The following is a 26,926-nucleotide window of genomic DNA, read 5'->3' on the forward strand; positions in this document are numbered from 1 at the left end:
ACACTCCAGTGCTTTCAAATACTTCATAAAACTTAATGTGTATTCAAAATTCACCTTCTGAAACGGATAATTTCTCCTTTTTTGTTTATGGTTCTTTAAATACAGTATGATGGCCTGTGATCAAATAGTTGTGCAGAACATTTAGTCAAAAATACAAGCAAAGCATACTTATTCTGCTACTTTAGTCAAAATGGTGAAATAGCTGTGAATGCTTCCATCCAGTTGTATATATATGATAGGAATTGACTTACTATGCAAGAATAACCATATGGTGTTTACACTGCCTGCCATTATACTTAATGATTAGGCTTTTTATGTAATGCTGTGGTTGTGGGCCTGAAAGAGGCCCGTCTGCCAGTCACATATCATCCTGATTATCCTCACTGATTGCAGGAGCTGTAAAAAGGAATTTAAAAAAATCATATTGTCCCTATTACAGCAGTGAGATACAGATATTGTTTTTGCTGCTGCAAAGGCAACATCAAGAGGATGCACTGAATTATTCATTCTTCGAGCATCATGTGCGAGCATCTGTTTCCAATTCCATTCAAAGAGCTTTATTGTTCATCACAGCACAGACATTAAAGGGCACTCGCCATAAAACACTGCATATATTGCACTTTTAATTACGCACATATCTTTTAAATGGAAACAATCTGTCGCTTTTTTTGTTCAGTTTAAAGGTTACTTAGATGATGTGGCTACATGACTACATCATCTATTAAGTGATGTCCTCGATAGGAAACTTGTGTTTAAATTTACAAACATCAAACACAAAAGACAAAAATATTGTGCTTGGAGGCTGCCAATGTTCAGTGTTTTCAAGTTTCCTCACCATGTGTACTCTTCATCCAAAAAAAAGAAAAAAAAAAGTTCCAAAGCCAAAAGATCCTTTCATTTGCTGACTGGTCAACTGACTTCACACATTTTTAATGAAATTATATTGTCAGCAAATGTGATCTAGTCTGAAGGTTATTGAGGTATTTCAGGTAAATGGGGATTTAAAAGGAGTCACATTGAAGCATTAGAGTAAAGCTAAATCTCAGAGGTATGAGCATAACACAAGTCTTTATGATGGAGAAGGCTTCACCTTAACAGAGGACAAAACAGCATTAATTACCCAACAGCATTCTACAGGCCCGTAGATATACACAGTGTAGACAGTGCTGTTGCACTGGGGTGGGCGGTCTGCAGAGACAGTGGGCCCTCCAAATGTTCAAAGAAGAGCGTGCATTAAATTAAAAATGGTGCCATTTGCTATAGAAAAAGCAAACCCATCTCAATTGTGGTTTTCTTTTTTTTCTTTTGGTAAAATATTTGGTAGCAATCCATAATAAAAGTACAGAGTTGCCCATAAAGTTGGAATAATTTTGTTTTCAGACACAATCCTCTGTTAATTATGCTTTCATTTTTGTGATATGTTTGGATGAGATAATTTTTGTGAAGATATACACTTTATCTGTCAAGAATAAATCACATTGTTACGATAATTTCATGGAAAGAGGTTAAAAATATATATTTTATTCCAACTTTATGGGTGACTGTGCATATGCTCCTTCTACATAAACTATGCGAACTTCGAAGAAACCATAACCTTTTCAATTAAATAACTGTCTTATTTTCTTTGGTATTTTGTCATATACAGATATACAATGAAGTCTCTATTTGATCATGCGACAAGGTGACCTTTCTGCTTTCCCAATACAACAGTCTGAGTAACTAATTCAGCTGATAAATATATACACACATATTGGCGTGTTCACACAATGCCCGAGGCAATTCACAAAAAGCTGCACAGGTTCAACAGCAGGACCACATTTGTGTTACTTTTTGTGTGTGTGTTTGAGAGTGGCTGGACACTACATAACTTTTAACTAGCATGCACTGGGGCTCATTGTAACAACCTTACACCACTTGCAGTCTAACAATTCCTGTTCTCGCCTTCACAGACTGAGTGCTTCAACTACATCCGTTTCCTGCAGAGCTACAACGAAACACACCTCTACACCTGTGGCACCTATGCCTTCCAGCCCAAATGCACCTACGTGGTAAGTACATATATGTGTGTGGTGTGTGTATGTGTTTGTGTGAATGTGTTTTTCTCAAGATAGAGTTAGCCGGTGCTGTCAGGTGTCAACGTGAGATGTCTGCCATCTGACCCCAGGCTAAGACCACTGTGTGATAAAATAAAATAAATGCAATGGAAAACTGTTTCTCATGCTGGGTTAGCTCAATGTGTGAATGCTATTGTGTGTGTATGCATTTGTGACACTGATGCGATAGGACAACATGGTGAGGGGTGAAGCTACGGTCCTCATAAGGGACAGGCAGAGCTTGCAGCTGTGTCATGTGGGTCATAATACACACTGACCAAGGAAAATTGTGTTCCTGTGTGTGTGTGTGTGTGTGTGTGTGTGTGTGTGTGTGTGTGTGTGTGTGTGTGTGTGTGTGTGTATGTGTGTGTGTGTGTGTGTCTGTGTGTGTGCTTGTGCTTGTGCTTGTGCTTGCAGAACGCGGCCTCTTTTACCCTCAACACTGCAGCCTTGGAAGATGGGAAGGGTAAATGCCCATATGACCCTGCCAAGGGGCATACTGGCTTGATAGTGGGTGAGTACAAATGTGTGTGTTAGTGTGAGTGTAAACTATACCTAGCTTTATGCAAATATACACTTTTTCATGTGCTCAAAACACAGATTGTATTTACATTTGAGTTGTAAGTGCTTCTGCATGGACATAACGATCATTTAAGGGTTATGTTAAGCCAAAAATACATGATTAGTGCTGAGTTGGAAATGCATTCATATCGATATATCAACATCAAACACACAGTCAGCTCCTGTTGTTCCATCTCAGCAGTCTGTTCAGTAAAGTGAACAGCGCCATGTTTTTACAGCTCTAACAGAAGCATAAAATGTCCATCAAATCTCCACAAACTGCTCCTGCAGCATTTCCCATCTGCTGTGAAACTGTACGACTGCACTGAGAGTCCAGGAGTCCAATTTAACTTTGCATGCTGCATTCATTTCAGCATGAACAGCCTCTCAGAACTATAGGCACCCATTCTCTGATCTTATTTGTGTCTCCCTGCTGAACCAATGTCCTTCTCTCAGGCCTGTCCAATTGTGGCTGAAAACCAGAATTAAACTAAAACTTGTGTTTTGTTGTTACAGATAAGGAGCTGTACTCAGCAACGCTAAACAACTTCCTGGGTACAGAGCCAGTCATTCTGAGAAACCTGGGCCAACAGCACTACAGCATCATGAAGAGCGAATACTTGCCTGCCTGGCTCAATGGTAAGAGAAAAGAGGACATTAGAAAGACAAAAAGAAAAGAATGGTTACTATGACAACTGAAAGGAAGAGGCTGTGAGGGAAGAAAATGGGAAAGAATAGAAAAAAACTCTCACAAAAGTAGAGTTTCCTTTAGAATCGGCCGTTTGATAAGCCCAAACCCCTACTGTTGCTACATCTGTCGAAGCTTTATTCTAGCACGGATTACATTGATAACAGTGCCATATTTACCTCAATTTAAAAGCCGTATTAGTTTTTGCGATATTTTACAATGGGCCTTAATTTCACACAGAAGTAAACAACAGCAGGCTTTTCCTTTATAGTTGACAACACGATTTTGTTGGCTAATATGACGACTGTTGTTAGCAGATTTTTTATCATCTTTTACCAGCTCTAATTAGTTGTTTGAAGGCTGTCTCAAGCTGATTTTTTAATCTTTCCAGTTGGCTTGTGTTAAAACAAATATGAATGGGTTTAATATCTGGTATTGTTAGTTACAGATATGATATAATGCAGAAAGACTGAAGCTAAAATGCTGCAAAAAGTCAGTATATGCTCACAAGTTAATGTTGCATGTAATGGAAATATAGAGCACAATAAAAATACATTTTTTAAAAATCCTGGGATCATCCTGAAATGATCCTGTTTGGATTTTTATTTGCTTTAGAAAAGAACATTTGTGTTTTCAAATAATATGTTGCATTTATGTTGCATTTATGCAAGATAAAAGGCTTTAAGAGGATCTTGGGTAACGGGTAGCTCAAGTTACTATCATTACAAACTGCTAGCTACACAGTTCGTAAGCTAGTGATATGTTTGTACTACTAGCTTAGTAGTAAGCTAGTTGCAGTAAGCTACTAACATAGTTATGTTTTTGTTATTGTTGTGTTTTCAAACAATATGTTACATTTATGGGAATTACAAGGGAAAAGCTTTAATAAAAACTAGCCAATTAATTTGGTAAACGTAATGCTTTCTTGGCTGACGGGTAGCTAATACTGCTAACCACTAGCTACACTGTTTGTACTAGTTAGCAGCTAGTAGTTTTTCTACTATTAGCTTACTGTAGGTAGGTAGGTACCTACTGTAGGTGATAATACTTTTGTTGTAGTAAGCTAGTGGTGGAGGTAGTAGTAGGCCTAAGCTAGAACCTTAGTAGTTGGCTAGGAGTAGTGAGCATATTGTAGGCGGTAGGAAGCTAGTAGTTAGGTTTGCTAATATTTGTAGCTTACATTACAGCAGACCAACACACTTTGTTTGTGTGTGCGTGTGTGTGTGTGTGCGCGCGCGTGTGTGTGTGTGTGTGTGTGTGTGTGAAAAACATATATGTGCAAAATATCTATTTATCCATACTTGTAAACAATTAAACTAAAATAGTCTGCATCAGTTCAGTTAAGATTCTATCCATTGACAAAATAATGTGTATTCAAATAGAATGAATCGCATTAGAGGTTGATAATGCCGGCTTCTTTTTAACAGAGTTTCATTAAAAAAGTAAGAGCCAGAAACATGCAAAAGAACAAGAGCAAAAAGAAATGAGTTGCAGGAAATGAAGCACAGGACTCGTCTACAGCAAAGGATCGTTATCTTTTGGGGGAGGAGGTAGGAAAAGGAGTGAGCTACTTGGAGAGAAATGAAGGGGAGAGAAGAGGATGAAGTCACAGCGGGAAAAATGGCTGATGAAAGAACAGACGTTAGGATTGTTGATGAAAAGATAGAGGGAAAGGTGAGGAGAATGGATGGGGAGGGGGGAGGAACATACAGATGAAGCTGAGGTTTGGATCTATGTGTTCGTTTATTATTCATGCTGATACAGAACTTTTATTAAAAACGAGACCTAGACAAACGAAGCTAGCCTCACCTTAATTTAAGCAGCTTCCAACGAGCCTAAAACATTTAATTGGCCTGGGTTTCAGTGGAGAGTTACAGTGTCCCATGATGGCTTAAAATATTGCTTCAGAGGCTTTTTATATATATTTTTTTTTAAACTATGGAAATGTCGTATCCTTGTAATTCAAAAAGAAAAAACTTATGCATAAAAGTGGTTGAATTTAAAGCCCCCTGCAGCTGGAGTCCAAAAAATGTCTATATCTGCCTCTTTTTTAAAAAAAAAAAACATCATTGGAAACCTAATGAGGGCTGGATATGGAAAGAATCTGAGAGAGACGTGAAGGATGGAAGGAAGTGAGAAACACAAAATGGGCCGCTAATAGGGAGCACTGAAGAGACAGTGAGCGAGAAATGACTGGAGGAGAGATGAGCCGAAGGAAAGAGTGATGATAGAAAATAGGCAGAGAGGTGAGAAGGGAGGCAGGGAATGAGATGGAGGTGTCAAGCTTGTGTGACTACATGTCTGTGTGTGTGTGTGTGTGTGTGTGTGTGTGTGTGTGTGTGTGTGTGTGTGTGTGGTTCAGTCCAAATGCACCTACAGGCTGAGACTGTCTATTTGTTTGGTTGTGATGTATGTTTTTAATGTCATGTATAAATACACTTTCTGATACCACTCCTGTGTGTGTGTGTGTGTGTGTGTGTGTGTGTGCAGAGCCGGACTTCGTGGGGTCAGCCCTTGTGAGGGAGAGCAGCGGCAGTAAAGAGGGGGATGACGACAAGATCTACTTCTTCTTCAGTGAGCGAGCGTTGGAGCTGGACTGTGACACTGAGCTCACGGTGGCCAGAGTGGCCCGTGTCTGCAAGGTAATACACCAGCTGGTGGTCAAAACTGAACAAATTTAATTAGAAATCTTGTAAAATGGTCTTCTTCTCACTCTGTGTATGAGCTGTATCTGTGGAAGTTGTTTTAATTAATTAATTAAGTAAGTAATCAGTCTGCCAGTGACTATGTAAGGTTGCACAGGGACATTTATAAACCCGAAACAAGTTTTGACTGGAAAATAGTTTAATGCATGCTTGGCTTGAGATCAGCTGTTTTCTGTTTTCTCCAGCTGTTTTGGCAGCTGTTTCTGAGCACTTAATAATGTGAGACAGCATTTGCAAACAGTTATTGGCTTACAACAGGAGATGTCCATATAGGGAGGCAACTGGTAGGGTTGTTTAACAGCTATATATTTTAATTAAATATATATTTATATCTATAAGTCTGATAAATCACACTTTGAATGGCCTGACGTTACATATAAATCAGATCCAAAGAGACTTGCTCCACTTTTAGATGGATTTCAATTTAAGTCAAACTTTTTTGGCTTCATGCTCCGCTGAGCAACACTGATTGGAATGAACGGGGCCTCGCCTCCATAGCTGCATCAAGTTCTCTTTATATAGTTATCCGAAAAATATGTTGAGCCAAAGCTTATAACATAATTAAATGTTTTGTATGAGGCTTCATATGGTAGGAAAAATCTTGTAGTTTCTGTAGTTGTGCTTGTTTAGCATTTGGCGAGAAACTGAAACTGAAGCTACTACAAAAAAGAATTTGACTTCGACTGATACCCCGACCCGCTGGAGAGCGGGTGTGTTTTATACAGTTTTCAATTGAAAATATGCCTCAAAGTATTCACAAATAATAGCAACTTTTTTGGAATTGGCGTTGTACATTTCTGCCACATCATTGCAGCAGGGGAATGATTTTAACAGCACTGTCTATCTTTATATTATACATTATTCTATATATGTTCACATCACAACCTTGTTTAAAGGGACAGTTTCTGATTATGGTATTTATACAGCACCTAGCACCTGCTTTATAATCAAAAGCAAACATGGAAATCTCACTTATGACAACATAAAACCCTTAACATTAAAAAACGATTAAAGCTGCTCATGCTCTAAAATAGTTTATATTGAGTTTATAAAAGAGTTTATATTGCTACCAGAATAAAACACAAATAAAAGGATTTACACAGAAAGTAACTGTCCTGTGCTTTAATTTGTCCCACTCTTAATTTCAGCTAAACACCAGTTTACTAACATTTTGTTATTTGAAGACAATTACATTGACATAGAGCTATTTGGTAATTATTCCATTCATTTGCTTAATTAATGGCCTCATTAGGATAACTGATTAGGTTTGATATACCACAGTGATTATAGCCAAACATCAGAGTTGTGCAGAGAGTCTCTAAGTGAGACTTTAGACAGCAGTTTGTTTTTATTTTGTATGTTCTTACCGACCTTTTAGTGTCATGTTACAGTTACGTATGCAGACATATCCTCTCAGATAACCTAAAGAAAATAGAGACCGATTGTTAACAATCTGAGAAGATGTGCGTAATTAAGCGTACAATATATGCACTGTTTTATTGGAAGTGCCCTTTAATGTCGGCACTGTGATGAACAATAAAGCTCTTTGAATGAAATTAGAAACAGATGCTCACACATGATGTGTACCAGAGCAATGAATAATTTAGCTTGTCCTGCTGGTATTGCTGTTGCAGCCACAGCAGCACACTGTCTGTATCTCACTGCTGTATTATGAGCATTAGCATTTTTTAATTCCTTTTTTACAGCTTCTGCAATCACTGAGGATGATAGGAATGAGACGTATCTGGCAGACAAGCCTATTTTCAGCCCACAGAATAATATATAAAGGGACTACTCATCAATATGCATTGTTTATTGTATAATTGAATAATATTATATTATAGTTATCCTGCATTTCAATTGTACATCTCAGGGTCTACATGCTTCTTAAGAAATTTCTCAAACATGGCAACCATTCAGTCAGCTCATTCACATGGAAGAGATTTATTATTATGTAGATACAGAGTATGGGGTTGCTGTTGGATTTAACAAGGTTAAGGTAAGGCTAATGAAATTTAATGGAAGCAGCAGCTGCATAACAGAGAAAGAAAGTAAACAGAGTGCTGCCAGCTTAAAGAGTACCACGTTGATCTGTTGCACTGTACTGACCACACCCTATAGCACCATTCTAAATCATTTCAGCAATGTGGGAAGTAAAAGTACTACAGGCCAAGAAAAACAAGATTTTCAGCTGATGTAAAATTGTTTTTCAAAAGTGCCATATTATTGCAAAGGTTGTGTTGAATATACTGTATGCTGTGTGTCATGTGTGAGTGACACAGCACCATTTAAAATCTCTCCCTGAAGGGGCGTCCCGGTGGCACACTGTTAGAGCTCATACCACGAAGCTTTGTTCTTGTAAGCAGGCGGAGCCCTTTCATGCATGTTCCCCTTGACTCTGTATCTTTCGCTGTAAAAAAAAAGAATTGCCAAAAGAAAAACTGCTGAATTGACTGGGCAGGGGTTTGCTTCATAAAATTTCAAGGGGAAACTTAAAGATCCCCTCCTAACATATTTTACAGCATATAAAAGAGTATTACCGTACATAGATTAATATGTCTAACATGATTTTTTACACAAAAAGGGTTGATGGCTTCATTAAAATTCTTAAAGTGTACATCTAATCATTCATCATTGGAAAATCCCAAATCTATGAAAATTTTCTCAGTTGCATGTAAACTGGGACGAGAACAGAAGTCCTATTAGACGCCAATATCGATTTTTAAGCATAGCTCAATTAAACTTTGCATGTAAACGCACTGTATGTTGAAAAAAAGCACATTTTGGTTAAATTTTGGTTCAAATCTGTGGCTGAGGGACGTTTAGACCTGACACACATATGAATGTGAAAACAGCCTTCTAGTGTCAAAATCTGCTAAATAAAGCATTTACATATAATTGACCAATACAAGCCATTGATGAGACCTGATATGTCCTCTCTCAGGGGGATTGGGGTGGTACCAGGACCCTGCAGAAGAAGTGGACCACCTTCCAGAAAGCCCGGCTGGAGTGCTCCCTCCCTGAGCGTCACGTCTCCTTCAACAACCTGAGGGCCGTCTTCACACTGCCAGGCCAGGACTGGCGAGGGACCACCTTCTACGGCATCTTCCACGCCCAGTGGTGAGTCGGAGCAAGCGAGCTCTGTCAGACACGTGTAATAAAGTCTGTAGATACGGCTCAATTTCAGTGTCATCCTCAGATAAATGTGAGTTAATTACTACATGTTCCATCTGCCGTTGGGGCGAGACACGACATCATTTTGCCAACATGTCAGATACTCTGCTTTTTATTAAAACAGTGGGTCAGCCAGTCACTCTGATATGATGGCTCTAATTATGTACTTTATGTGATTAGGTATTTACTGTGTAATTGGGCTTTTAATATAATAGACCTTTAACTGACAGTAATGCGAGTTATTTTGAGTGGCTACAGCTCAAGTGTACTTGAATCATGTTTTATTGGTTTTATTAGTGATTTAATATCACATGGACTTAATGTAGTTGCAGATGATAGTGAAGCCATTTACTAAACAGAGTCAGACTGATTGAATAAGATCCAGTGCTAAAAATATTCCATCATAAATATAGACTTGTGACTGAGTAATTGGTTGAATCTAATTATTTATATGACTCATAACATATTATATATTTTAATATAGGGATCATGACCCAACTACTTTCTGTAGTTTTGGGAGCAGAAATGCATCATGCATTGGAAGAAACTAAATTACATCTCTTAAAGGGCATATATTACGCACATTTTAAGGTTCATGTTTGTATTTGGGGTTTCTACTAGAACATATTTAAATGCGTGTTTTGATACTTTTGATACCTGATTTAGAATCAAAATAGGCCTTGAAATCTCACTTTTTACAAAATGGGACTTTTATACATTTGTGAGACTGATCAGGGAAACGCTTGATGCCCACTGAAATTCATTTTGCATCAAATCAACTTTTCTGACATTTTTTTTTTCCAAAGAAAATTATAAAATTATTGTGATAAGTGATTGAATAAACTTCAATGTGGTCAGGTGTTGACAATAGTAACTCAGTTTCGATTAGTCATGACTGCCATTTGTTGGACCCCTTCATAACTGTAATGTGTTAATGAGGAACTTATCAACAAAGCAATAGGAGCGAGGGCAGGAGGTTCTCTTTGGGAGGAAAGTTGGAGACTTTCTCCGTCTCGGGGTAATGCCCTTTGATGTGAGTCTTTTGAGTTCCTCAATAAGATATCATATCACAAAGTGAAACAGCTTTGAACTTCAAGCTTTGTTTCTTCATTCAGAGTCCCTACTGCTGCTGGGGGGAAAAAAAGCTTAATCCCTTTTTCTCTGTGTGACTCGCTGGGGATTCCTTAAAGCCCCCTGGCTTTGATACAGATAACATTAAGATAATTGGACATTATGTAAATGATGACTCAGAGTTCAGGCCATAATCTGACTGAATAGGCTAGCTTTTTAACTTGCTAAGACATCAGTGCTGTCCTTTGGTTTCGACGATCACTTTATAAAAGCCTGTGGAACTGCTGCACATTAACAGTACTGTTGCACACTGAAATAGCACTTCCCTTACAGGCAGTGGTGGGAGAGGTATTCAGATCCTTCACTTCAGTAAAAGTAAAACCACACTGTAGAAACACACCACAAATAAAAGTTCTGCATTAAAACCTTCCTTAAGTAAATTACCTGAATATATCCATCAAATGTACTTAGTTCAACAATTCAGTCAGTTCATTGTCATGAAAGAGATTTATTATTATGTAGATACGTAAAGTGTATCTATTGTAAAGAGGTGCTGTTTGGCTTTCACAAGGTTAAGGTGAGGCTAATGAAATTCAATGTAGGCAGCAGCAATAAGTATGAAAAGTAAACATTTCCATGTGCAGTAAAATGTCAGTGTTTTACTAGTACATTATGTTATTGGATAATTATAAGTGCTGCATTAATGTATATGTTGCATTTTACTGCTGTAGATGTTTAAGGTTGGGTAGTTTAATCTATAGCAGTGCAAGTTCTATAAAATCTGCATATGTAAGAGGTGTCTCTGCCGTATGAAAACCACATCGCTCTTAAAAAACTGCGTTTTTCATCTTTTTGGCAACACATTTTCCAGCTGACCCAAGAGTTTTTAAAGAGTTTATTCACCTTATGAAGTAAGATAATTTTCTCAACACATAAATGCACACTTCATTCCTCAGTTTATCATATTCATAAACAACACATCTGGAGATATGTGGTTTTCACTGGAATTTCGGACAAATTAAGTGGAATAAAAAGTATTTACTTTGGGAATGTAGTGAAGCAGAATATAGAAAAATAGAAATAGAAATACTCTAATAAAGTACAAGTAACTCAAATTTGTACCTAGGGACAGTACTTGAGTAAATACACTAAGTTATATTCCTTTCCTGCTTTCAGGACAAATCACAGTATATTAGTTAGATTTTACAGCAGTAGTGGCTCACTCATAATTATACTACTTTCCATCAATATATCAGTGACTCAGTTTGAGAGTGAAATAGAAAAAAAGATGTGTCATTCCAGTGAATAAGCATGAAAATCAAATATATTTGTGAGATGTGGAGTTCAAGTATGACTTAATGTGTCTGGGTCATGCTCCACTACTCAATTTCAGCCCCACTTGGAGTTTGGAAATTGGGTTTGGAAAAAAGAAAAACAAGATCCCACACTCCCAACCTTAACATTAAATGAAATGCATTTCCTGAGTTGCAGCACCAACTGATTAATTTCAGTTCCTTGATAGTGTCTATCAAGGAAGTGTACATGTACATCAATCTGTACATCAGTTTTGCCAGAAAGAGAAAGAGCAGAGAATATATCGTATCATTTCAGCTCACTCAGTTATAATCACTACACTGAAAATATTGTTTAAAAGACATTTGCTCACCTTGATAGTGTTTGCCTATTCTGTTATAAGTTCAGATTCAACAGGTACAGGTTAATGTCCAACAAAGTGGACAGTTATGGACACTTAAAAGCCATTAACTCACTTATACCATGTTCACTCGGCAAATAATAAAGAATAAGACCATTTATGTACATTTTCATGCATTTCACAATCAAAATCTAAAGTTTTTCACAAACCACAAGTCTCCCTGGTAAAACCTGAGAGTCTGACTAATGCCTGGAACAATCAATCCCATACCATAAGGTTCCCGTGCAATGAAAACATTGTTCACTTTTCCAGTAAATGGGGCGAACCTTGGATACGACTTGGCAACAGGAGATTTTCCTAATCTCAGCTCAGCATAGTTGGCTGAGCTGTTAGCGAGAAAGCTAATGTTATGCTAGCAATATTCAATGTCAGTAACATTGCGTACGGTTGAAAAACAGTAAATATTATTCCACAGTATGTTAAAGAGCAAGACTAGCTCGCTATCCAGTCATGTTATTGTCCTCAAGTTAATATCAAGATTTCAAGAACAGTGAATCAACAGTTTAACTGGAAATACTTAGTAGGTGTCCATTTTCAGGGACTAATGGACACCCTGCAGCCAGTCATAATTAAGCATTCTCCAGACCATGATATAAATATGTATATTTGGCTTTATTTTTCCATATTACATTCTATCTAGTGTATCTCATATTCCTGTTTGCAAGTCTGCCTTTATTTGTGCTGCATCCAGAAGCTGTTTGCCACGAAAATGTCACATTTCAAGTGGATGACAGCTAATCCGTCTCTCAGTTTTTCCTGCCACACATCACCAATTTCTCGCCTTGCTACTATGTTTTAGGGGTGACGTGGACGTGTCAGCCGTGTGCCAGTACCAGATCAATGATGTGAAGAAGGTGTTTGAAGGATCCTACAAAGAGTACAGGGAGGCATCTCAAAGGTGGGGACGCTACACCGGTCCTGTCCCTGTCCCACGGCCTGGATCTGTAAGTAACTAGGAGCCCTATACTACCTCGTATAATACATGACGTACAGTAAATGCAAATGTTTCCAGGCAACTTTAGGAAGAAAGAACATAGAATATAATGTTATATTCATAGAGTATAATGTTCTTTTTTTTGTCAAGTAATGCACCACAAAAGGAGAGATAAATGGGCAGAGAAGGGGTAATGAAAGAGGGAGGGAGGAAGTGGGTGGCATGGTGTACTGTAGCGATTGAAGTGCAAAAGACCGAAGGCTGGCAAAACACGAAAAGCTAAGAGCGTAATGAACCAGGACGAAAGGAATGGAAGCAGAGGAAGGGGTGTGATGGCAAGCGGAGGTGAAAGCAAGACTGAAAGAAAGATGGAGAAGAGGAAAGGAAGGGAGGGAAAGAGGGAGAGAGAGAATCATCTCTAAGCCAACTTGCCATGCCAACCTGTGCCAGCTGCAGCTTAAAACTTTCTTCCTCTACCTCTTTCTCCTTCTTGGCCCTCTCGCTATTTCCTCCGTTCTTTTCTCCGTTTCTTTCCTTCCTTCTTTTCCCCTGGTGTCCATGTCCCTCCCCCATCTCTCCATCCTCTGTCTGTGCTTCAGTGTATAACTAACTCGGACAGAGAGAACGGCTACAACAGCTCTCTGAGGCTGCCTGACGCCACGCTCAACTTTGCCAAGAAGCACCCGCTGATGGAGGACAAAGCTCTGGCTCGCCCCCTGCTGCTCACCAAGGGTGTCAACTTTACAAGGCTGGCAGTGGATCGGGTTAGCGCCCTGGACCAGCGGTGGTACAACATGCTCTTCATCGGCACAGGTACAAACCAAATAAGGGTACTGCTGCAGTGGTGTGAAGAATTGGTGCAATTGGGAGGTGTAGTTGGCAAATATTGGCATCTTTTACCTCTTCATACTCATTCATGCTTTCACATGGAAACTTAATACCAAATTTAAACCATGCAGTCACCATTGTTTCAAACCAAAATCAAATCAAGAATCAATCAAATCAAAATGACTTTATTTATCCGAGAGGGGAAATTCATTTGGTCTGTTAGCTCTTCTGTAAATTATTGAAGATATATTTGTATTTAATCATACTAGTGGGGTGCCCGTAGGAAGTATGTATTCATCTGCAACTCCATAAAACACTTACTTTTTATAAGCTCACACCATCCAGCACATACACATTGAACATTGATATTTGCTGGAAACTATTGGAATATTATTGGTAAATCGAACCCTATAGGGCACTTTAAAACTCTGAAAGATAGGTAGGCGAAATAGACTTACAGATGAGATGAGTCAGGCGTGGAGATCCAGAGTGAATTGGGTTACTGACCAGGTGTAGACCTATCACACAATGGGCCGGAGTGCAATGCTGCAACACGTCCTACGTAAATAATGATAATTTGAAAAACAAATTAAAAAATCTTCAAAATCGAGGATGCACACCTTCATGCCATGCGCAAGCCACATACGATATCTTAGGTCAGTCTGACTAACGGTCAGCGAGATATGCCCTAGACACACACACACACACAAACACACACACACACACACACACACACACACACACACAGACGCTTTTATAGATAGATTAGTTTTAAGTTTTTCATTAATTATAATTCAAGTCACATGCTCTTTTCACACCTCACTTAACGATAGCCTCTTACAATATGATGCAGGCCAATAAACATAATCATCAGCTTTCAAAATGAAAAAAGTGTTGAATTATCACAAAAAAAGGGTAGTGCAGGGCTGTTGTAGTGGATTGCATTCTACAGTATATGGTGTTCTTGTTACTTTGTCCACCTTCTGTAGTATGGTGTTCTCTTGATATGGCAGTGAGAATTCTTCCTAGGTACACAGTCTTTGTTCATATTCCCCTGTACCCACATTGTGTGTGTGTGTGTGTGTGTGTGTGTGTGTGTGTGTGTGTGTGTGTGTGTGTGTGTGTGCGCGCGTGTGTGTTGGGGGGAGTTGCACATTTATTGCAGAGATGAGAGCGTACAGGCTGTGGCAGCAGACAGGGACAGGTACTGGCATTAGGTATGGTGGCACAAAACAACATGCCATCTGGCCAGACATCAGCTGGGTTTCAATTAAGGACTTGATTTGCATGCTGAGATCCATCTTCACGCATCAAAGGAAACATCTACGTATGTGCGACTTAATTAATACCTCCAGCCAGTAGCCACCAGGCTGTATGCAGGTGTCCTGTTTTGGCACAGATCTGAAATCAGCCAGCCTTCCCTGAGCCTTAATCCCAAATAACCTGAATAACACAGATCTGACAGTGGATTTTAGAAAAGGTGAATTTGAATGCAGCCCACCTCATGAATGGAGAGAGATTTGAACTACTTAGCATTCAGATCACTGCAGCGGCAGAGTGACTGTGGCAACTGACAGCGCGACAACAGCGGACTCAGGGCTTCTCTTCTGGCAAGCAGGGAGGCCAACCCGGACACACACATGGACACACCAACAAATACACACATTCACGCTCACAAATTGATATACACAAACACACAGAGATACACACTCACACTTCCTGAGCCAAGTGCAGTCATCCCCGCTTGTCGTGCTTCACAGCACAAACTCAACAGGGCCCTTGGCAGACGTGCGCTCATAGTGCCAATTGGGCTGCGGGCTTGATTAGCTATTAGCTGCAGCATAGCGACAGCTGATGTGAAAAAAAGAGAGACGGAGCGCTTGTCGAGACTGTTTTTCTGAAAAACCAGGCTACAGGATTGAGGGATTAGCTTACACTGGTCCCTGACGCTGTGAGAGGCGAGTGATGATATGCCTGCTGCTGTGTGTGTGTGTGTGTGTGTGTGTGTGTGTGTGTGTGTGTGTGTGTACTCGTATTTCCCTCAAGCCTCCTGTTGGCCACCAGGTTAGCTTTTCATATTATCTGTGACAGTCTCTTAATCGAGAGAGTTGCACAAGAAAGCACATGTCAGCACGTAACACTTTTACATCCATAGGTACACACACACACACACACACACACACATCAAGGTCACCCCACCAGCTGTGCCTAAAAACGCCTTTCATCACAGGGGATCTAAACTTGGTCACAATGCCCTACATGAAAGGAGGATCTCCTGTTCCTCCTCCTCCAGTATCAGCTCCCCAAACACATTTTTAAAAGTTTCCAAATGGCTCTGATAATATTACTTTTACCCTGAAATTGCCTGGAACAACATCTCGACTCTTTTAAATTCACCTTTGGATAGATTCTTGCTGAGCTGGACTCAGTTCTGGCAGGAGAAGCTGTTTTCTTTTTTCATTTTCTGTCTTTCTCAGTAGCAGAGTAGCATGAAATTTTGGTGCAGCTGGCGGTAAAGTTTCACAAATTGAAGTTGATGAAAGTTGCAGACAACTTGATGACACTGCAGTGATGTGCATTTGCTTTCATGTATGTGACCACAATAAATGATTGTTTTTCTGTAGAGCTCAACCCATATGGGATTTTTGAGGCACATAGCGATTTTAGAGAGGTTAAATTCATGCCGATGTAGCAGCCGATGTAGTGAATTTTTGAGCTAGAATAAAAGTTACTTTATATTCATAATAATAATAATAATAATAATATTTAACATTTGTGATACATTATGTAAGCCAATTCTAGAAATGAAAACTGGTGTTATATTTTCTGTAATACAGATTTTGATATCAGCACATATCAGAAAACATATATGCCGAAATTAAGTAAAGCAATATGTCTGTAGTAGGCAAATATCAATATATCTGTCCGGCTTTAGTTTTCTGTGGAGAGTGCTTTCTTCTTCTAATTAACAGGATTTATCACAGTAGATTTTTACATAATTACAGGAAAGACACACATATAATTAATACAATATAATTCTGATGATTTTCACAGCTTGTGTTTCAATATTTAAATGGTTATGACATCAAAGGAGAGTGTTTGTTTATTATAATATCTCACCATTAATATTTTAATGAACTTCTATGCAATCACAGGTGCTTGTTTGTGGATGGATTAGTATATCATTAATATTTAAGTAAAATACTGTGCAGTCACAGGTGTTTGTTTGCACATCATTAATATTTCATTTTTACTGGTATGCAGTCACAGGTGTATGGGCAAATGTATTCAATCACATCTTTATTTATCAAATGAACTGGTGTGCAATCACAGGTGTGTGTAAATATATTTAATATCATATCAATGATATTTAAATGAGCTGGTGTGCTGTCAAAGGTGCGTGTTTATTGGGTATTTTGTATCCGGACTCAGCCCAGTGCCAAAGCTATCTGTTTGAAAATATTTTTGCATGCCGTGAAAAAGTGCCCTGAGAGGACAGAGAGAGTCTTCGGCACTGAAGTGAACTTGAATTGAAAGTTTCACTGAACAGAAGTGAAGTGTGCTGAATCCTCTTCTCTCCTTCTCTCCTGATGCTGCAGCGGAGGGCTGGCTGCAGAGGGTGGTGATCCTGAGCTCTGAGGCCCACGTGATCGAGGAGATCCAGCTGTTTGAGACAGCCCAGCCAGTGGACAGCCTGACGATCTCGCACTCAAAGGTAAGGACAAGGGGACAAAGGAGTTAGTTCAAGGAACTTCTGTGTTAATCATAGAGACTCAGCAGGTAAATAATGTATTTGTGGTTTTTGAGCAGCTTTAATAGCTTGAACTATGCATGTTTTAATGGAAAGTCTGCATTACGAGCTGAGTGTATGGAGTTTGAAAATAAGGCCGTTCACCACACAGGGAGGGTCAACCTCTGGGTCTGTGTGTCTTAAAATGCATTTTTTTTTCTAATGGCCAGCAGTTGGTGACTCCACTGATTGCAAAAGTGGGCCCAAATTTATAGAAATCTATGAGACAATGACACAACTTCTCATTTGATTTATTATCTCTAAATGTCTAAATTTTCTGCAATTACTTTATGGTCTCAAATAAGTTTTATGTCTACTTCAATACAGCATGATAAATGTAAATTATGGTCCAATTAAGAGTAAAATAGAGCAGGGTATGCTTTAAGGCTGGGCCTTTACTTCGTGTTTGACAAGTTGCCAACACGATGTTGTCCAGTTTGGGTGTTTTTTGTGTTTGTTTCGGTCACCTAAGTGTCTTATTTTGTGCTGGCTGATAATATAGTTCCAACCTCCTGTCTTCCCAAAAAAAAAAAAAAAAGATGGTGTCGGCCCAAATCTGAGATGGTGACTGCCAAAATGTGGGGTGACTTCCACTTCTCATATACAGCCTATGGGTCTAACCATAAGACATATTAACTGTTTTTGGAGTCTGACACAACTCAACACAACTCGGAAGAAAACATCAGAATACCATCTCCCTAGTTTGAAAGGTAAAAATATTTATAGCATTGCCAGAGTCAGAGGGTTAAGATGTCAGCCATGAACTGCAACTTCCCAGGTTTAAATCCAGCTAAGGATCTTTGTTGCCCATATCTCTCCCTCATTTTATGTCATCTCTCTGTACTATCACTCTATGATAAAGTCATTAAATGCAACAAAAATAAAAGTTTAAAAAGTGGCAGTCATAGAGAAGGGTGTTGACAGAATTATAACAGTTCAGTAAAACAAATGGAGGCAAAGGGGATTTTAATAACAAGAATGCAGATTTTCTTCTTTTCTTTTTATTTGATCATATGAGCTTCCATCTGCTCCTGCTCAGTATTGTAAAGCATACCCATGTGCATGTTATCATTGCAGACTCCAGGATGTATTGTTTTCTGTCTTTTTAAAAGAGATGAGAAATATTAATGAACTCTCAGGAGGAAAAGTTACTGAAAGTTTCTTTGTTGTTTTGGCAGCATGGTTCTGTACTTCCTCTGTGCTTCCTCTGATCACATCCCTCGAAAGTATAGTTCTGGGCTTCCATTAGCTTGCTTTGCTGTTGCATCACTTTTTCATTGGTATTCAGTCATAACAGTATGACTTTGTCTCTTCTGCTGATCTGTTAATACCCTTTTGCCAGACATGTACGATCAAAGATCCTCTGAGAACAGACAGGCAGGCAGCACGGTGCTACTGGCCCGGTGCCACTCAGCAGATGTTTTTATCAACACTGCCCTTTTCCAGATCAAGTGTCGCCTCATGAATCCGAAACCCTCCTCACAATAACAGTAATTACAATCCTTCACCTCAGCTGGGAATTGAACCTCTGACCCTGTTGTTTTCCCAATGTTCCTGCCCCGTCAGCTGAGTCTGTGTGTTGACTCCCGACACGTCCCCGTGGCTCCACAACGGCATGACCGCCGATCGATGCAGTTTTGACGGGGCGTTCCCTGCCCTAAAGCCCACTGCTTATCTCATTAATGCTGGCTTAGCCGCGACCAGGCATTTTATAACAGCTTTTGCAAAAAAAGAACGCAATCCAGATTGGATTGGAAGAGGGTTCAGGGGGGTGAATGTTATTGTAATTGAGAGTGATTATCCCATTATCTCCTATAACCCCTAACTGAGTCACTCTCTCTCTCTCTCTCTCTCTCTCTCTCTCTCTCTCTCTCTCTCTCTCTCTCTCTCTCTCTCTCTATTTATCTTTCTCCTTGTTTTCCATCTCTCTCTGGTTTCTGTCTCTGGATGATGGCTGGATCTGGTCTTTGTCTTCCTCTTTCTCTCTTCTTCTTCGCCTCTCTCTGTTTTTCTGTAGAAGTACTTGTACATCGGCTCTCGTTCGGAGGTTCTCCAGCTGCCCTTGGCTAACTGCAGCCGCTATCAGTCTCAGCCAGACTGTCTGCTCGCCCGGGATCCCTACTGCGCTTGGGACAGCGAGGGCAGGGCCTGCGTCCGCATCGACCTCCACCGCGGGTGAGACGAGAACCTATGTGCACCCACCCATTCATCCATACTATAAACTAAATATAAATAATATAATAAGCATGGTATTGATATTTTTAAAAGATGCTGCTACTAATATTGAATAGGTCCCTGAAACAGTATTTAGATATTGACGCCTAACTAATGAAAGTCTTTTGGCTGGATATAAGCTGTTCTTTACAGAAGCAGCTTTCATTGCAGGTTTTGCAGTCTTTCGCCCTGAAGCTGTTGAGTAAAATCCTCCTGCTTTACATGCTGTGATTCCCCTTGTGAAACAAACATAACTATAAAAATATATTTACAAGCTGTGGTCATAGCTGGAAAACATTCACCAATATTTATGTTATAATAAAAGGCTTATATAGTGTATTTATCTATTTAATCCCTGAACACTATGCCACCCTTTATAGAGAGGTGGGGGACAGTGGATGTTAGGGGGAGATAGCAATTCAACAGTAGAAGCCACATAGAAGTGGTGTGCCCCATCTAAAAGCTGAGAACCTGAAGATTAATTTAGGATGCAGCGCAGTACTGTGTGTCAATAAGGTCCACTCATAAAACTGTAATAAACATTATTTAATTAATCATTTAATTTATTAATGAAATTAATTAATTAGTGAAACTGAGAAGATTATGATGGAAGTATATGATGGTCATTCCCATGCTCTATTATGTCTCATAAGATGTTGCAGCACTTGATATCATTTGTTACACAGATTTGTTGATACATTTTAAAGGTATTTGCATAATATGGATAAAAGGAAGCAATTCTGAAGTATTGTGATAGTTGACCATATAAGTCTTCATAAAATTATTCACAATGTCTTATAGTTTGCTTTAAAGCATTATACATATTTATAAGTGTTTATAACTATAGATATACAGTGCTATAAGCAGATTATAATGCACTATAAGAATGTTTAGAATACACTATAGACCTGGACTTCACATACATAAACACATACACATACTGGATGCAAGGGCGGCTGTAGCATTCGGTGTGACCATTATTGATCTTCCGGTCTGCTTTCTGCCCTTTCCCCTGCAGGTCCACCTCCTCTCTGTCACAGGACCTCATGCTGGAAAGGTTCAGCCGGGGAAAAGCCAAGTTTGATAAGCCCGTCTCCATCCCCAGCCCTGGTGAGTAAGGGGCCACACCTCAGCAGTGGCCTCTTGTGGGAATTGATTGTCAGTGCAGGCCCAAGTCAGTAGCAAAGGAAAGAGAATGGACTTGGACTGAGTGAATACATTTGGATTGAGCTGAATAAATTGAATTAAGCAGAAGAGAGCTTGCTGCTGTATAAAATGAATAGGAGTTTTTATGGATGACACTTAAACACCTCTCCTTTCTCCTCTGTTTCCTCTGCAGAGCACTCCCGTCTGAGGAACGTAACAGTGGTGGTGGGGTCTGACATGGTGCTGCCTTGCCAGCTGGTCTCCAACCTGGCTCAGCCCTGCTGGGTGCTCAACGAACGTGAGCTTCAGCTGGGTGACCCTGAGGCAGGAGGGCCCCGCTTCGACCGCACCCTCAAAGCCCTCGTCGTCCCCGAAGCGGGCCAGATGCAAGCGGGCCGATATGTCTGCTACTCTGAGGAGCAGGGGGTCAAGTTTCAGACTGAGCGCTACCAGGTGGCTGTAGTAGCCAGCGCTCCGGTCTTCATGGAGGCCCGGGCTCCAGACAGCAGCATGGGGCTCTTCTGGGTGCTGGTCATCACCCTCGGAGCGGCGTGCCTGCTGCTTCTTGTCGCGGCTCTTTACCTCCGCCGGAGGCTGAAGCTGGCACTGGGTAAAGGAGCCGACATGAAGCCTCTTGAGAGCACCCTGGTCTACCCCATCACTCTACCCAAGGAGCCACCCACATTTGTGCCCAGCAAGATGCCCAGCGACGAGGACCGCTTCTGGGAGACAGGCGCCAACTACTACTACTCAGACGGCTCGCTGAAGATCGTTCCCGGTCACGCCCTGGGGCCCAGCAGTGTCAGCAGCACGGCGTCGCCAAGCGCCATTCCCGGCCAGCCCATCCACTCCCCCAGCCGTCTCAGCCTCACCAATATTAGAGGCTCAGGTAGCAACGGCTACATCCGCCTCAACCTGAGCACAGCAGGGGAGGAGAGGGCTAGCGGGGCTGGCGCTGGGGGCGGCGGGCTCGGAGGCCTGGGCATGAGCGGGAACGACTACTCCAGTCCCTTCAAGGAAGAGCTGAGACGCACTCTGCAGCAGAGAAGCGTGCTGCCCGACGCCAACCCCGAGGAGTCGTCTGTCTAGGCCTGTCCTCCTCCGTCTCCATTCCCTGAGTTGGAAAAACAAAACAACCAACCTACCTCCCTCTTTTTGAGGATGCCTGCTCTCTCTCTCTTTCAATGACACGCTGTCAATTCCCCAAACTCTCTCTCTCTCTCTCGCTCTGCCAATGCCTGGCTCACTGTTGACATTTATAGCACACAGCATGTTAAATATACACACTCATACACTGTGTTCGCCAACATGCACTCCTATAATTATAATGTCTGGGCAACATGCAGTCATGGTTGTGGCTTTTCCTGCTTCCACTGTGCTATCGCCACTTGTGTAAATTGTGTATTTAAAAAGGCTGAACACAGAAGGGAACACCTCAAGCATGGAAATCAAACAAATGGTGTTACATGTTTTCTGAAGGGCACATTTCTTCGAGTGGACCAAGAGGTATTTTAGCCTCTGTGCTGAAACAAGTTGACGAACGTTAAGTGCAACAGACTGGAAATATCAAACTGATACTCTGTCCTTCTGTTCCTTTGAGACTTTTTTCAGCTTACTGCACTTAAAAACTGGAAGCGTGTCTTCCCTTTTTTGTATTTGTGAGCCAAGAGTGTGAGAGCGGTATAAAAAGACTAATTAATCTCGAAGCAAGACGACAATCACGTCCCCGTAGCAGGAGCTCTGCGAGGGACAGAGAGGAGAGGAGAGAGAGCGAGAGACAAAGAGAGCGGAAATTAAATGGAAAATGAAGTGAATTGGAGTGAAAGACACAACGGGGTTTTTGACTGAAGGACAATCTCTCAAGACTTTCTCTGCTCAATTTGTATTTTTTTTTCCCCCACGTTGTATTTACCCCCAGAGAAAGTCATTGATCCCTTCTACTTTCATTTGTTGTGATGGTTGGTTTGAATTAAGACATTTCTTGTTGTTGTTGTTCTTTTTCTATGTCTTACCGACGACAGCAGTGTTCAAACAGTTATCAAGTGACTAATGGCTCCCTTCTGTGAATGACAATGTGAGGGCAAGCGCTTACATTCCTCGCTCAGCCCTGCACGGTGACCTTCAAACGCACCTTCAAGTCCAATATACTACAAGTGCACTCCAGACGACATTTATTAGAGTCAAAGTGTGTTACAGATATGTGTTTTGGCTGAGCCCTTTTGGACGTTTGTTCATCTCTGTGGAAAGAAAAGGCTATTTGCATTCAGCTCTTAGCAGCGGAACAATAACTGCACACTTAATTCTAAATTGAAGCTGACATGAAGACATTAGGCATGGAGAATGTAGTTGAACCCTCACTGTTGCGACCGCTGTGGATGTCTCAATAAGTGCTTTATATCTTATGTGTATGGTGAGGGTGGTAACTTGCACTGCCAAGAAAGAATCTCCCCTCCCAAATACACACACACACACACACACACACACACACACAGACACTCAAACACACTGTCATCTGAATGCCAACCATCCTGGACCACAGTTTGTTTGTGATGTACCCCTAAACCCCATGGAACCCCTCCTTCTTACCGATGCCCAGAGACTGACCCGGGGCTACTGTGGACTTATACAGAGGAAGAGCACTGTAAAACACACCAACAGAAAAAGGACACACACACAGTGTTGATGGAAGACAGACAGACGGACTGATTGTTGCCGTGCTGACAAACTGCTGGCTCCAGACGGGAAGCAGCCGTGAGCCAGTGAAAGGTATTGTTCCACTTAATTAAATTCATGCAAACAGATTTGAGAAAAGTCCCAACCTTTAACGATTTCCAATTTAGCTTTTTGGCTGCTCAGTGTAGTGTTAAGAATTATTTACTTTATTTATGTGGCTGTCTGTTGGCTCAGCTTATCACTAAAAGGAATAATCAACTTTCTGGGAAATACACTGATTTGTTTTCTTGCTGAATGAGATTAGAAGATCGATACCGCTCTTATCTGTCTGTCTGTTAAATATAAAGCTACAACTATGAGACAATCAGCCAAGTTCGCATAAAAACTGAAAGCAAGGGGAAACCTTAAGCCTGGCTCTCACCAACAGTAAAACAAAGCTCATTGAATAATACACTTTGGGCCCTATTTGAATTATCTATAGCACATGGCACATTGTGAAGGTCCAACTCTAATCTGGGCACAAGATGTAAAATGGTTGTACTTTCTCTATAATTAATCATAAAGTATGTAATATTAATCAGTGTCATCCCTCGTATTTCCTTCAAAAGCAGGGGGCGCCTGCACCATGTGTACAAAGTAAAAGTGTAGCACAGCAGTCATTTTGGTAGCAACTGGAATGTATAGGGACAGCGTAAGAGTGGATGAGCAGTTTATATGAATATGATAGTATACATTTTTAGTTTTATATTTTGAATAGATTAAACAAATGAGTTATAACGTGTGAGCTTTAGAGATGCTGGCAGTTTTATTTTCCCACTAGACAGAGCCAGGCAAGCTGTTTGCTCCCTGTCAGTATGCTTAGCTAAACTAAGCTAAGCTAAACTAATGGTCACCTGGCTTCAGCTCCAGATTTAGCGGACAGGCATACAAGCTGTATTAATCTTATTTTAGTTCTCAGCAAGAAACCAAAGATGTGTACTTCCCAAAACTTAATTTAAATGATGAGACAATACAGATTATATACGGTAACTCCACTTAAGCCCCTTGCAGTGACTAGCATTATCCACATTATCCACAAGACTGATTGTATTGCAATCATGTAGAGGGGTCATATTACTGTATATTGCCTATAGGCTTTAAAAATGAAACACCCAAACCAGCTATCAGAGATATTTCAAATCAGTATCTAATGCCATCATTAGCATTTAGCTCAAAGCACCACTGTGCCCGAGTGCAGCCCAGCACAGAGCTGCTGGCATGGCTGTGGTCTCCTACACTAGTTACATCATGTGCTCTGCACCATTTGACCAGTCTCCTTCTCATCAAAATCTGTCCTTGTGCACACTTTATTAAAGTCTCGAGGGGACAGGTGCATCAGAAATGCTACTATCAACGATAAGAAAAGGACCCGCACTGCCAGAAGCCTGAAGCTGGCGACTAGAAGATTTCATAAACGAGAAAAGTTTAAATCTGACAAGGATCAAAATAAGTTGACCTTAGCAAGACCTTTGTTGGACTGAAATGTCTTTTTAATAACAATATTCTTCTTGCGAGATTCAGACAGTATACAGGGCCTTTTCATACCAAAACGGGCAGAGAACTAAATATGATAAGTTTTACAGTTGCTGCAAATTCTTCTATATATTATTTTTCACCCTCAATGACTCAGTATGTTGGCATGGAGTATCAGACTAATTTATCTAAAATCTGCCCAGAATGTGATGTGTTCCATGGTGATGTAATCATGTCCTAAAAAATGTAGCCTAGATTCTGAACTAATTTCAAGGAAACTTATGTTTGCTGTGACTAACTTTGCATTATTTTGTCCTCTTTCTGTGCTTTGTCCATCAGGCTTGGCTTTTTGTTTTTGGGACATGTCTGTCGGGACCAGAGGAGCACAGCGAGAAGGAAGGGGAGGACAAAAATCCTTTGTTTTGCCCCCACTGTGTACAGAGCGCTGAGAGAGATGTAGAATATCAAAATGATCCCAAGGTTGAAGAGGTACCCAGCCATCAGCACTCCATCCTAGTGTTGCATGATCCTCTGCAAGTGGACTCTTGATATGATCATCCTTGTACAAGTGCATCATTTTGATCAGCCATTTTTGGACTTTTACAGACACTAATATTGTGGAATAATACTGCTCTCTTTGAAAAAAACAAAAATATGTCTGATTTTATGGTTCAAGGGTTGTACAGGAATTCATGGCTGCATTTCAACATGTTTACTTTTTCTGTGCCTCTTCACCTTTGGATAAGCCAAAGTAGACTGCAGTTGCTTTTGTTCTTGTTAAAATGCTTAAATTAATTTTATTTGATTCCAGAAATCGATATTTAAGTCTCAGCAGTCCGTCCACTTCGCTACACTGAGCTGATGTCTGCAACCTTCTGCATATTTTATCTGCAGCTAAATTCTCCCTCAAGCTAAAACTTGCCTCAAGCTTGAGGCCGATGATGGACTTCCTGTTTGCTTCCTGTTTATATGTCAATAATGATTCTGGACCCAAATCTTTATCCCCTTATGAAAGGCTGAGTTATGTACCAAAAGTGTAACTATTATTTAATGTCAGTCCCTGAAAACCAAACAAGTATCTGTTGATTTAACGCAGGTCGGTGTTAGAATGTGCCACTTTATATTATGACATGCCCTGAAGCAGAAAGCTATGTTAGCTCTATACACTGGTACTTGTCTTAATGTACTTCCCTTTTACAATCAGGAATTTTATTTAATATAACATGTTGCAAAAACTAAAAAGATAAAGAAATACAGGTCTCAAGCTTGGAAAAAAATGCATGTGTAATGTACTTTATGTACATTTCTTCTGTTCTTCCGCATAATTATTTGCTCATAATTTCTCTTACACAAGGCTTTAAGTTCTGCTGTTTTCTCACATCATTATGTGTATTATTCTATTATCACCTCAATTTCATTTTGCCCCATTTTTGCTTGTCTGTTTTTGATCTTTTATGTTTGTTTTTAAAATATGTTAAGTAACTTATTTCACTTGTACAAACATGTTGATATTTATTATCATTGTACATATGTCCTTATTTTTTATATGTGTATATATACACAAATAAAAATAGAGATATACTCGAGGTGTGTGAGTTGGTTTGTTACAAACTGGAGGCGACCATTCATTTTGATTCAAATCTGTCTCTTATGAGTCCCCAAACTTAATGGAAGAGCAACACGAAATTTAGGAAGCGACATAAAGGTAAATAATGGATAGTGTTTATTTATTTTAAGTGATTTAAACCAATTATTCCTGACCAGGGGGATCTCAAGGGTGCTTATGCAGTTATGTTTGAGAACAACTCATGTTAAGCAGGAAA

General features: G+C 40.2%; 1 protein-coding gene across 2 annotated transcripts in view; it reads left to right on the forward strand.

Annotated features, from left to right (window-relative positions):
• sema4c (sema domain, immunoglobulin domain (Ig), transmembrane domain (TM) and short cytoplasmic domain, (semaphorin) 4C) overlaps positions 1-26,646 on the forward strand; it is a 111,206-nt gene extending 84,560 nt beyond the window's left edge. For both annotated transcript variants that reach the window (XM_059336981.1, XM_059336982.1), the window contains 12 exons: positions 1,950-2,048; positions 2,511-2,607; positions 3,171-3,293; positions 5,833-5,984; positions 8,992-9,167; positions 12,806-12,950; positions 13,540-13,753; positions 17,368-17,483; positions 19,576-19,733; positions 20,791-20,882; positions 21,112-23,684; positions 25,443-26,646. In XM_059336981.1, coding sequence (XP_059192964.1) covers positions 1,950-2,048; positions 2,511-2,607; positions 3,171-3,293; positions 5,833-5,984; positions 8,992-9,167; positions 12,806-12,950; positions 13,540-13,753; positions 17,368-17,483; positions 19,576-19,733; positions 20,791-20,882; positions 21,112-22,007 — 2,268 coding nt within the window. In that variant the 3' untranslated portion in view covers positions 22,008-23,684; positions 25,443-26,646. The remainder of the gene's footprint in view (positions 1-1,949; positions 2,049-2,510; positions 2,608-3,170; positions 3,294-5,832; positions 5,985-8,991; positions 9,168-12,805; positions 12,951-13,539; positions 13,754-17,367; positions 17,484-19,575; positions 19,734-20,790; positions 20,883-21,111; positions 23,685-25,442) is intronic.
• The last annotated feature ends 280 nt before the right edge of the window (positions 26,647-26,926 follow it).

The sequence above is a fragment of the Centropristis striata genome, chromosome 7, assembly GCF_030273125.1.
Source record: "Centropristis striata isolate RG_2023a ecotype Rhode Island chromosome 7, C.striata_1.0, whole genome shotgun sequence".
Lineage (NCBI taxonomy): Eukaryota > Metazoa > Chordata > Actinopteri > Perciformes > Serranidae > Centropristis > Centropristis striata.